Source organism: Betta splendens, chromosome 22 (genome assembly GCF_900634795.4).
Source record: "Betta splendens chromosome 22, fBetSpl5.4, whole genome shotgun sequence".
Classification (NCBI taxonomy): domain Eukaryota; kingdom Metazoa; phylum Chordata; class Actinopteri; order Anabantiformes; family Osphronemidae; genus Betta; species Betta splendens.
Window position 1 is genome coordinate 2,841,141 of NC_040900.2, and position 13,141 is coordinate 2,854,281.

The 13,141-nt window shown below is 51.8% G+C and overlaps 1 protein-coding gene across 1 annotated transcript; it reads right to left on the bottom strand.

The window, feature by feature from the left end:
* Positions 1-2,449: 2,449 nt before the first annotated feature.
* Positions 2,450-11,769, bottom strand: peli2 (pellino E3 ubiquitin protein ligase family member 2). Its single transcript, XM_029139463.3, has 6 exons — positions 11,456-11,769; positions 7,731-7,860; positions 5,796-5,897; positions 5,220-5,417; positions 4,946-5,134; positions 2,450-4,868 (listed from the first exon to the last, which is right to left on the bottom strand). The coding sequence occupies exons 1-6, from the start codon at positions 11,557-11,559 to the stop codon at positions 4,290-4,292; spliced, it is 1,302 nt and encodes a 433-aa protein (XP_028995296.1). The 5' UTR covers positions 11,560-11,769; the 3' UTR covers positions 2,450-4,289.
* Between the last annotated feature and the right edge of the window lie 1,372 nt (positions 11,770-13,141).

Here is a 13,141-nt window from a genome sequence, read left to right on the forward strand (position 1 = left end):
GATTCAATTTTGCCAAACACCAGGAACCTCAGATAAATCTTGTATCTCATTTTCCAGAGGAGGACGCTCCCTCGCGCCGCCGCTATCATGTTTGTTATGGTATTTTTAAGAAACAGCTGGCCACCGACAGAATGGGTGAAACAGCCTCCTGATGGTAAAATGATGGTAATCCCAATCATTTCAGTGGGAGACCCAGGGGTGAGGGAGGGGGAATCGGGTGAGACCGTGAATAAAAGATGGTCTCAGACTGAAAATTTAGACAGAGCAGGAGGGGGGCAGAGCCAGACAGAGCGTCTCTGCGTGGTTTCCATGTGGGAGCAATCCACTTACTTCAACTGATAAAGATTTAATTAACACAAGACTCTGCAATTACTCCATAATTAAAGTAATTTGTTCCCTTGTTTGGGTGAGTAGTGAAGAAGCGCGTGGAGATGCACTCAGGTGGACTGGCCCACTTTAAAATCAGCATTTAGAACTTGAATTCCAGACCTCGTTTTCCCTGATATGTTATATATGCTAAATATTAGAATCGCCGGCTTCGCTTTAGTTTGTTTATTTGCCTTTTATTTGACAGCTCATTTGTATTCATTGAGAAAGTAATAAGCTGAGTAGGCTGAGTACAAAGTATCATCAAGAGCCACATGAAACAGTAAATAGGCCTGATATGATCATAATCCTCTCCAAATTGCACGGCACACAGCTTTGAATTGTGCGACGTTACTGTGACGACGCTCGCTCAAAGGTAAAGCGGAAAAATGGGGAGAAAAGTTTGTTTTTTTCTGGTTTGACAAAGATTGACTTGCTCTGGATCGAGAGCCGACGGCCTGTGCCCTTTGTTTCTGTGTGGAGAGGAGGACACCAGGGAGCTCAGGCTCGAAGCACACACACAAATAGTGAGGAACGAACAGCGGCGTCCAACGCGCTCGGCGCCGCGGCGACTGAAGTTCACTGCATTAAACGCAGGCAGACAAACGCTTCCGAGGGCCGTGTGTGATGATGCTAAAGTCACGCACCATCTCCGAGGTACAGATGAGGACCTGCACATGCTTTGCCCTCCACTTCCACAGTCGACGCCACCTGTGGCTCCTCACAGGCTCCTTCTCAGGCCTGCGTCAATGAACAGCGGCTGCAAACACAACATACACTAGTTCCTATTAGGATTCCAACATGTTTGTTCCTCGGAGCCAAATGTCAGACGCGTGCGCGGTTTCCCCGATCAGACCTGAATAAAGGGCCGTCGTCTGTTCTCAAACAGGAACTTTGCAGCTGAACAATGTGCTGCGACGAAAAGAGAAGCGAATTAGAATCACGCGTCTGATGACGAGCGCGGTTCGTGTCAACCTCCACTGCCTCATCCGCCAAGAGGAAAAATACTGTATCATTCCACTTTATTTGCATACCCCTGCCCTACTTAAAGGCAGGGGAGCCACCGAGTGATCTGAAAATTAGCATGCTGTCACCTTCAGTGCCTCTTCTGTCATTCAGAAAAACAGGCATGTGCAGACACATGAACCCGTCTCATATCTGCTGCCGAAATGTTAATTAGAAAGCGTGGCGTCCCACAGCTCCTTCCTCTCCCAACGCCTAACTGACACGTTATGTATTTAAATCCCTTTCATGTGCCCTTATTATAGAGAAGATGAAGTCACATGCAGATGATGGGAAATGGCCTCATCATCGTACGATATACTCCCACCAACATACAAATACAAACGGAAAATTACCCACAACTGGACATTTCTTCTGTGTTTAAATCTGAGATCAATCAAGGCAAAATGTAATTGATTTGGAAAAAAGCTAAAACTAAAAAATATGGAATGTTGAAGATTAATTAGCAATGTAAATATTTATTCTACATTCACCTCATATCACAGTCTAATTACACATTTTCAGCCACTTTAACTTAGTTAATTCAATTTCCCATTTTTCAAATGTATTTTTGCTTCGTTTATACTTTGATGTTTGTTATGACAAACGCTAAACTTACATTTCTTTGCTTTGTGTTTTGGCTATTTGATGGTTCAGTAGTTTGGTGGGCATGGAGCCAATAGAGCTATTGTTGAGGAAATAATGCCCCCCTGTGGCTCCGGAGGGAACCTACACTCTGGTCCAAACAGCCGTTACTATAGGAAATAATAAGATTGGGTACGAAGATACGACACAACCTGTAAATGTGAATGAAACTAACTTTAAGAAACTACTCGCTCTCTTATCTACAATAAACTGTTTGATGGAGCTATCAACATTTAGTAATTGTGCCAGATAGAGCGATGCTCATGGAGGAATGATGAAACTCATATGTAACTGATTAAACATTACTACGTTACAGCTGAGAAAGTTGTGCTTCAAAGGAAGTGAATCATTAAAAAGGAACAAACTGCACGTCGCTTCAGACCGTTCTGGTCCTGGAACATTTCCTGCATGTATAAAGTGCAATCCTGCTCAGAGGTGGTTTTAAAAAATATTTTATTCTTTGCAATAGAGGCATTGGGAGCATCAGTGCATTCTATGGCTTGTGTACAAAGTTCCTGCAAGAGACAATACAATAAATGGGAGAACAAGCCCTTGGGTGGACTGAAGCCCCACCCGTGTTCACCAGGGAGGAATGTTAGCGGCAGCTGTTAACAGGACGCAGCCTTAAGCAAAGGGCGCAGTGTTTGAGCCCAGTGTTGGAATGCTACTGTGGCGCGTGGGGCCTAGTGCGTGACCCTGCAGGGCCAGAAGCAGCCGAGAGATGCTGCGGATGCTGGTTTTAAACGCTGGGCACGTGTCTTTCTACATGGAACCAAATCAGCTTCAATCACAGCTGGAACAGTACACGTTTGTGAAACCTTAATTAAGTTTTTACCATTTTAATGCTCCTAAACTTTATTATAATGCAGCAAAAACAACCCAAATGCTATAATAGTGACGTAGCCGTCAATGCGTTTGCCTGCGGTCGATGTTTGGGCACAGTCTGCCAACGTCGCTGAAGAACCCACAGCTTCGTCCCGGGTTCCTCGTTTCAGCTCCACTGCCGCTCCACTCATTCGCAACAACAGAACGAAACCAAATTTGGCTTTGTGTGTCCCAATATCGTTCTTCCCAGAGCGGGTGCGTGCTACAGCCGTGACTGGGATCCACAGCGATCCACCGTAGCAGCAGTTTGCTTCAGGACTGTTCCAGGAACACTTTGGCTTGGAGAGAATCGGCTCCTCCTTGCTTTTGGTTTAATCTCTGGATGCTGCGGAGACTGTGCCCAGGTTTGACAGTGTAGAAACCATTGGATCGGACCCAGCACGGAGTAAAGCTAACAGAATGCAACACGTGTGAGTGTGGTGGAGAGCGAGTGGGCGAGCGAGCGAGCGAGAAAGCTTCGTCTGGTGCACATGGTTCAGTTCCAACGCGTCCCTTCACTGCAAACGTTACCTACGCGCGTTAAAAGCCACCGACTGAGCGAGTCGTTTCTCTGGCAGCCTTCAGGCGGTGGGTGAGCTCATAGAAAGGGGCCGGGGAGTGAATGACGCGGGGCAATTCAAGCGAGAGCCCAAGGGCACGCGTGCAGCCAGAACCGACACACACACTCACATTTGTGCACACACACTCGCGTTCTGCCGCATCATTTCTGCAGGAGAAAAATATATTAACATTTGCATTACAAAACAGTGAAAGGGCCTCAGTGTAGTAAAATAGCTCTGTCAGATAAAAATGAAGAGAAGAATCCATGTGGGCTTTCAGTTCCTCACGACCTCCGTGTTTAAAACTCTCTTTTCATTTGTGAAAAATATACCCACATTACAAAGGGATCAGAGGCACTAGGGTGAATGTCTGTACACAAAAAGCATCACTTAACCCCCACCCCACATTTGCTTGGTAAATAGGAGTCACCTTCAGCTACATGATCTTGATGACATTAAGAGTCGGGGGCCGACGGGGGACGCGGCTGCTCCGTCGCTACTCTTCCAGTTCCTGCGGGTTTGTCGCCCAGCCAACAGTCCAGCTGTCTGGCTCTGGAAGAATGTGACTCAAACCCACCAGGAAGTCCGTCATCCCCCTCTTTCTCGCACCACTGAGCCGTCTTTACCGGTCCCTCGGTCCGGCGGACCCCGGCGCCGAGCTCCCACGGTGGCTCCGAACACCTGTCACGGCTCCGTTGTGCAGAATCCACAGTACATGACCACAACTTGAGAAGACTTCTCCCGTTCCACAGCTGGCTCACACGTCCCAAAAACAGCATGAAATAATTTGAACAGTTTCACAGCATGTCGGCATTCCTGACGAATCTCCTCCGCCGGAGCAGCACCCTGCGCTCAGTCCACCGGGCCCTGGAAGATGAGCTTGGAGCAGCCCTGGGCGAGGCTGAGCTGGGTGGCACAGAAGGGGCAGGCGGCGTGGAAGGCGTGGGTGCCGTGCGGCAGCGGGATCTCCGCCCAGTACTTGACCGACTTCTCCGAGCACACGTGTCCGCACGGCACGAAGGCGTGCGTGGGCGCCCCCGTGTCCACGTAGAAGGCCGGCTCGCAGCCCAGCCACAGCGGCACGTACGGCCCCACCACGCGGCACATGGGGCACTCCCGCTGCGCGTTGGGCTCGTGGTCCGGACAGTGGCCCCAGTTGTGGTAGCCGTGCACGTGGCCGCACGCCAGGTACACCCAGGGCTGCTTGTCCTCCAGGGAGGAGAGGGCGCGGCTGCGCTGCATGCTGGGGAAGGCCAGCGTGTTGAGGCCCACGGGGCACTGGGGCCGCGCCGCGTTGATCTCCTGCCTCAGCGCCTCCAGGTGCTTCTGGGTGGGAGTGTGGAAGAGGCCCTCGGCCGTGCGCCACAGCAGCGTGGCCCCGCACAGGTCCACCAGGGAGCCGTCCTGCAGGACGTTGCTCTCGTTCTCCACCTGCAGGGGGCGACGTGCGAGACCCACGTTCAGCTACGGGACGTCTGCGTGACGCGCTCATGGACGGAGGTACTGACCAGTTTGCCCGGGGTCTGCGCGGAGCGGGTCTCCCTCAGCGTGTAGACGTCCCCGCAGACGGAGATCTCCCTCCACACGCCGGGCTTGGACTCCTCGGTGAAGCCGCCTCTGGGGTGCATCACGAGCACGCCGTTGGTGGTCAGGCCGTCCATGTGCCCGTCAGGGTTCTTCCACTTGGCCGCTTTCTCCTGTCGCCGGGACAGACAGCATTCATTCACCTACCGCACAAAAGGCGCACGCAGCAGAGGCGCTGTGGCCGTGAGCAGTGATTACCCCCAGGAAGATGTTCTTGGAGGAGTCAAAGCCGGCGGCGTAGATGCGAGCGGTGAAGGGAGGGCTGCGCTCGCAGACGACTCTGCAGGCGAAGCGGGAGATGGTGCTCTGCGTGATGGGCGTCTCCTCCCCCTCCTGGCCGCCCGCGACCGTGTCCGTCACCACGAAGTCTATAGGAGCCTCTGTGGAGCGCCCGATCTGCGCAACAACAATGTTTAGGCAGGCATTCAAACTCTGTTCAGCCTTTGTTTGTGTGTTTGACGCCTCAATAAAGTCCTAAGTATCATGTTCCTGTAATCCCGACACACGATACGTTTCTGGACGCCAGGTTCAGCAGAGCGTTTGTTCTGAACGACGTTTATTCTGAGCAGTTTAACAATGAAACAGCATCAAAACAGCTCAAATGAACAGTAGCAAAAATAAGCATTTCCCTGTTTCACTTCCTCATTTCTCTTCATCCGAGTTTTGATCTTTTCCAACTGTTTCTCAATTCATGCAGTGTCCTCGTTGTTAATGCAGAAGACGGTCACATGCAGCCAACGAAGCGGGTCCTTCCCACGGTCATGTGTGACTCACCTGGAACATGTCTGTGTCGTTGTCGTGGCCGTACTCCACCACTACGGTGTGGTTCCTGGACAGCGTGTAGGAGATGCTGTGCTGGCCTTTACAGTGTACAGCCTGGATGGGAACACACACACACAGACGCACACAAACACACACACACGCACGCAGACACGAACACACACACACACACACACACACACACACACACACACACACAGATGCGAAAACACACACACACACACACACACACACACACACACACACTCACACACACACACACACACACAAACGCAGACACAAACACACACAGACACACACACACACACACAGATGCGAAAACACACACACACACACACACACACACACACACACACACACACACACACACACACACACACACACACACACACACACACACACACACACACACACACACACACACACAAAAATTGATTTAATAAGTGAAGCAGAAGCACGTCAACAACCGGGCAGAGCTCGACTGTTCTGAGTCATATGAAGTCAGAAAAACCCCTTTGAAGTTTGGGTTTGTGGCTTCATGCCGGATGTGAGACTGATGTTATTATGCAACCATTGCTCCACTGTTTGACTCTACAATAAAGGAGCCGCAACCTTAAAGCAAACCAAAGCAACGGCTGGAAGAACGGGGCGATTCACTGCTTGAATAATTTGTGTTAAAACAATTCAACTTCTGTTTTATTTAGACTTCCTCCTTTCATCTACATCCACATACTTGTTGGGGGAATGTAGACTCACACTTGCATGACGGACGACCTACCAGCTGACCTGCCTCAGACCCCTCAGTGGGGGAGGGGGGGGAGTTAACGCTGTCATCAGCGCCTCCTCACATGCCACCATCATCCCGCTCTAATGTGTGAACCCCCCCCTTTGTCAGGAAAGTGGGTCACCGGCGCTTCCACTGCTGCTGTGGCGTCAGACAGGCAGGGACAAATGTCTCACCACTCGCAGGTGCCACAAACAAATGGAGCAGCGCCCGTTCAGCTGAACGTCATAAACAGAACCGTTGGACGCGTCCGTCAAACGGCCGCGGAAACAACAACACGCGGAGCAACTGAAGGGAGATCACGTGGGGAAAGAAAGGAGCCGGATTTGAAGACTGGCACCATGTGAGCGCCTCATTATGGGTCATGAACACCAGAGCGTGCACAGACACGTGCGCGACTCCGGCACAGCGTTCCCGCTTCGTTTCCACGGGCGGCTGCGCTGTGAAATGTCACAGAAGATACTTATGTAAAAGGAGAGACGCGTGGTCCTCACGGGAAACTCGCCACCGTCTCGTCTCATGAGGAGGCTATTTCTGAGCGCGACGCTGGGAATGGAGGGTCAGCCTGCACTTCCTGCCCAGATCAGCCTGCTGATCCCAGGCTCGGTGACACGGCGGCAGAGAGGAAGCAGTAAAAGCAGAAGCAGAAACAGGCAGCAGTTCCCATCTGTTCACTGACCGGTCACCAACCGCCAAAACGCAGCATGCTCAACCAGCTGCAACAACCAGCGCCTGAACGCGCCGCCGCGGAGCTGCAGACGAGAGCGGATGCTGCCGCTGGTTCACCGGTTCTCCTCGGGAACCCGACGCAGGAATGTGTGGAGGCCGACGCGTTCTACTGGACGGGGCGGTTTATGGGGGCGACGCTCGGGCGCAAAAACAAAAAGCCCCGGGGCCGGAGGGGAAGCGCACTACTCTACTGGAAAGGTCAACAATCAACTGCGCCAACAATAACGTAAAGGGCTTCGCTGCACACGGCACGCGCTACTGAAACCCTCAACGTGTTGCTGCTTTTGTCCTGGACAGAAAATTCTGTTTCAATAGGAATTCGAACCTGTCCAAACCTTTGACCTTTGAAAAAGCAAAAGGATTGTGGGTTCCCACCCAGAGTCCACCCGCTCAGCCCCCCCCCACCACGTTCGTACCTTATTGGCCTGCGCCGAGTTGAGGATGTGCACGGCGCTCGGCTTCACTCCGTTGGCTTTGTTCCTCCTGTACAGCGCGAATCTGCTTTTCCGTCGACCGCGGTCTCCATTGGGCAGCGAGCCATTGTACCTGACGAAGGGACAGCACATTCACACTTCACATGTTGGTTTTCATGCAGGTTTTTAGCTCCAAAGGGAGATTTAGAGGGAAAAGTCAAATAACAAACATGGAGAATTAGAGTGGTGGGTTTCAGAAAGCAGCTTTGCAACGCATTACATCACTGTCAATCTAACGCCCGCTATTAGCATCTAAGCGTTACCTTGGATAATGTCTGATATTACATAATGCTCTTTGGTGCCAGTAATTTCACTGCTAGCCTGGCACCAACTGCAGCTGCTCTTTTGCAGAGGCAGGTTTTAAGATGCACGTCAGGTTCGGGGAAACCTGCACAGTCCGAGTGGAGGAACTGCATTTTCATTTTGTCATGGCTGAATTTTTTTTTAAATTACACAAAAAGCTCTAAGAGCTCGATTACATCAGTCCGTCCAGCACCTAAGCACGTTTTCCTTCCAGCGCCAGATCTGAGGTTCGCCCTTCAGGCCGCTCCTCATGAATGGAGGCGCTCCTTCCGGCGCGAGCGCTCCGCTCCCCATCCACCAGCTGGTTCCTACAGCTGGGACACCCTATGCTCTGGTGCCGTCCAACATACAGACCTTCTGTCGCGCGCTCAGCGACGCCTGCAACGAGCCGAGCACACGCTTTGCAGGGCGAAATAACCGCTTAAAGCCTCGGGTTCGCGCTGCCAACCTGTGTAATCCGTCATGTTGCAAGACAATTGCAACAGGAGCAACAAGAGCCTCCTTCAGCTCGCTCGTACCTCCCACCCAGGCCAGTCCACCTGTCCCACAGCGCCACACGGTCGGCCAGGCATGCAAACACATGGTCCCAGTCAGCACAGTGCGTAAAACTGGCCTGAAGGACAAGGCACCCACAGAGAGCTGCACCGGGCTCCGAGGGACCCTTGGAATCGCATGGTACAGTATCCTACACATGTGCTGGATTTTATTTTAATAAAATATATTTTAGGGCCTATAAAAACATTCAATGCTAAAGTCCAAACAGAATTATGAATAATCTTTAATCTTTATTAAATATAATTTGAATATACCTGCGCGCTGACTTTATGAACCAATTTCTTCAAAAACCTGTCCTAGAAATTCAACGCCAACATAAACAGCACACGTTTGGTTGACGACGGCTCACACGCAGCACATGGATCATGTGCAGCTCAGCATTTGTGCCACGACGCACTCTAACTGCACCGTTTAATCCGGGCTCTTTGAGAAACGCCACACAGGCCTTGTATTATTCACGATTACACCGAAGAACAGAGCTCTGTGTGTGGGAAGCGCTAGCGTCACATTAGCCTGGACGGGCTCTTTGAAGCCGCGCTCCAGCTAATTGTGATGGCTTCCCTTTGGACCTGTGCCAGACGGACGCAGACGCGCGGGTTCATCTCCCAACACTTCGGAGCAGGGATTAGAAGGCTGGCGAATCACCTGTCCTCCAGGGCCGCGCGACGGAGCCAGCAGCACCTCCCACCAACATGAGAGGCTAACGCTTGTTAGCGCTCATTAGCATGACAGAGAGGCCAGGTGGCTTTTAAGGGTCAGAGGCGATAAAGCTGTGCTTTTAATTTGTTAATCAAAACCGTACAAATGCGGCATAAAGTATGCATCTAATTGTGATGACCTTGCACAACTCAGACTCAGTGACCCAACACCAGCCCCACCTACACTGTGACCCGGATGCAGAGCGGAGGAAAGCACAACCCTCCTCCCTACATGAACAAAGACGCCGCTGCATCCCAACAACGAGTCCCACTTCGTACCAGAGACGTCTCCAAGTTGATTTGTTTACTTCCGTCACAAGTGTTTCTCCAGGAAGAAACCTTTAACGTCCAGTCAATGGGCCCAGTCTCCCGGTCTCAATGGACAGAGGAGGACGGGGGAGCGGCCGCGGCGCGATCAATCCATCCTTTCATTTCCAAGACACCCGCGCAGCCTCCCGCCCCTCGGTGAGCGGCGCCGAGCCAAATCCAGCCAGGCGGCGACGGGCGGCGGCCGCGCAAGTGAACGAGCCACAACAAACCAGCGAGGGGACGGCCGCTCACACCAGCCCGGTTCCACGCCGCCTGCTACCTCGCCCACCAGCGGTCCTATCAATGGGATGTGACGTCATGACAGTGATTGCACTGCCATCACATGCGAGTCAAATGTGTGTCTGGAGAGAGAACGAAAGCATCAGCTTCAACCGTGCCACATGCCCACGCCTGTGTGTGTGTGTGTGTGTGTGTGTGTGTGTGTGTGTGTGTGTGTGCGCGCGCGCATACGTGTGTGTGTGTGTGTGTGTGTGTGCGCGCGCATACGTGTGTGTGTGTGTGTGCGTGCGTGTGTGTGTGTGTGTGAGAGAGAGGCAAAGGTGAGGCAAAGGGACAAAACCAGGCTCTGTCTTTAAACTCTATGGGCATCGCATTCTTTCACATCACAGTCACCTAAACAACTGCTGACAGTCGACCGGCACAAACAGGAATGTTTAGGTTGAAGGTTCCCAACATACGAACTGACAGGATGAGCATCGCATTTCAGTCCATCAGTCTTAACTGTGCCAGATACAAACGGCTGATACCTGCAGCAGTCAGTCATCCTATGCCCTAGAGAAAGGACAGGTTCTCCCAAAATAAGACGCTCTACCTGGACTCAGCTCAGTTCCTCTCTCTCCACTCGCCTTGAAGAGATTCCTCCGAGACATGAATGTTAAGAAGGACGTGATGCTCAGTTCTTCTTTGTGCAAATGTGTAATGAAGGTTTATATGAAGACAGGACTCCAAAGTTAGTCATGTTCACTGGTTTTGTTCTTTTATGTTCTCTACGTTCTATACTTAGAACATTTTTTTTCCCATCTTAGAGGCTTTGGGATAAACTCTACCCAGGTTGAGCATAAACAGCGTAGTTCCACCTTTAAACAACCATGTCATGTTTCACAGGCCTGAATAAAGTTTGTCTCCGTGGTGTCGCCTCCACCCGCCCACATAACCGAACGTTGGACGCGGCCTCCCGGAGGCTTCCAGCCCGGTGGCGCACGTGATCGTGGCCACGGCGGCCGTGGGTCGCGCACATTTCAAGTTGGGAGCGTTCTGCGTGAAGAGGAAGATGCCCGGGCTGGGGGATGGGACGGCCCCACTTCCGAATTCCTCCACCCGTGAATCCAGGCTCAGGAAGGCGGCCGAGCGTCACGCTCATTTCACCACAGCCGCTCAAATAGTCGCGATCGTATCGATTTCTCGTGCGGACCGCGACCAGAACCGCGGTTATCTGGGACTGACACAGCGCCACCAGTTCGGCAAAACGAAGCCGAGGCTCGTTTCGGCCGCGCACGCGTCCGATCCGCGGAGTAACGCGATCGGGAGCGATTTCCAGCCAGTCGTTTGCAATAACACCATCAGGAAGAACGCGTAACGACCCAAACGAGCCCCCCAGAAAAGCAACCTAAGAGTTCAGCGTCATTCTCCAAACTTAGTCACGCAGCGAACTTAACGTAGCTACGTCAGTGCCCTGCGGAGAAACTTCCTCGGGCTGCGACTCAAAATACCCGCTCCCACGTCCGCGTAGTTGTTCCTGGGAAGTTAAAGCGGCTCGGATAGCGAGCCCGAGGTTCGGCTTACCCCAGAACCACCAGCTCCCCGTACTTCACCGGGTCTTTGGACGGGGCGCAGTTCTCCTCCTGGCTCGACGAAAACATGAGGCTCGAGGCTTCGCTGTGGAACATCGGCTGCGTTGACTTTCTCCCCTTCACGCGCCACGTCGCGCGCTCATTGCTCGTGCGCCCGCGGCCCAAACACGTCCGGCTTCCTGTAAACACGCGGCTCCCGAACTTCTTCAGCTCGCCATGACAAAAATGTAACTTAGTTGGCGGTTGGATCCGCTCTGAGGCAGATACGAAAACAGCGAGGAGCGGGGCCGGAACGTACCACCGGCGCGTGGCCGCTTTGCGCGGGGGGGGGCGCGGACGCGAACTCTGCGCTTCGACACGCGCGTGCGACTCATCCGCGTTGTTTACGCGTGTACAAAGCCGCGCCCTGTGTCTAATAAATACAAATTCTGTTTAATATGTCATTCGGGGCGAAGGCTCAGCTGGCTACGGGTTCCACCGACTTGTTCTCCCCCCTCACATGCTCCATGGGTTCCACCTTCTGTTATGTAAACAAAGACTACAATCTGGGAATTCTTAAAGGCGTCATGCGTTTCTGATGTGTTTGCAAACTTTCCGCCGTCCTCCATCTGCTCATGTGATATCACGCTTGGGCCAACAACGCAGAGCGTCCGTTAGGAACAGCGGCTCACACCATTAGGAAGGACTGGTCCTGTACTGGGCCATTAACAGAGAGAGACGTGTGCAAAAATGAAGGCTCCCTGTGGTTCTGTCGATTCTGCAGCCCCCGAAAACCTTTCAGCTTGTTTGATTGTAGATGGATATTGCAGCTGTGTGATGCCTTATATAACTTAATAATATTACAGTGTGTATAAGGATGATATAACCTTATTTTATATATATATATAACCATATTTTAATCAAGTGGGATACAAATGAATCAAACAACTTAATCGTTGCTTTTGTGAGCTTCTTTTGGACTTCTTTTGTGAGTGTCTCTTTTTAGAATTCCAGATTTCCTTTTCGGGAACCTCTCAGGCTCCGTCTCTCACCAGTTGTTCTCACGCTTTCAGGTGAATGTGCCATTTCGCCGCCTTTGTCCGGCCGCCTCATAAACACTTAACTGCCTCTCCCCTGTTTTCACAAGAATGGGCACGACTGAAGGGACCCTCACCGCTTCGGGCCCCTTCTGTGCTGCTGTTGCCTTTTGTTTGAACTGGTGTTCGGTTTCAAAGTGTAATAACACTTCACACAAAAACAAAAGGTAGCAGGGGGTCATTCAGGCCCATAAAACTACTTGCCTCCACTTGCTTATTTACTGAAACTCTGTGTTTCTATTTGTGAGTTGTTCACCTAATGAAATCCATCCACAACATAGTTCCATTCATAGCTGCACATACTTGTCCAATAATAGTACAGAGGAGTGAACTCAAGGATCAAGCTCCTTTAAATGCAGGCCTTGGCTCGGGCCCTAAAGCTGTATCACAAATGTTTACTGCTCTTTTGTATCGCTGTCTCATTTCACTTTGCTTTCATCCACACACCATTGTCAGTGTAAAAGCGCACTACCCCCCCCCCCCCCCCCTCCCGCGTGCAAACAGCGGCGTGGAGAGAGGGGTGGGGATCAAAGGCTGTGGAGCACATACCACAGTGATGGGGAGCAGATGCAGGGAGTGGGCTGCTGGCGTAGTGCGAGTCT

What these genes read in the sequence shown, in the direction of transcription:
- peli2 (XM_029139463.3), bottom strand. Translation starts at nt 11,559, where the DNA reads ATGTTCCACAGCGAAGCCTCGAGCCTCATGTTTTCGTCGAGCCAGGAG. An exon ending in GGGGAGCTGGTGGTTCTGGG is followed by an intron (nt 7,861 to 11,455) that starts GTAAGCCGAACC and finishes TCCCTTCGTCAG; the next exon opens with GTACAATGGCTCGCTGCCCA. An exon ending in CGCAGACCCCGGGCAAACTG is followed by an intron (nt 4,869 to 4,945) that starts GTCAGTACCTCC and finishes CGCCCCCTGCAG; the next exon opens with GTGGAGAACGAGAGCAACGT.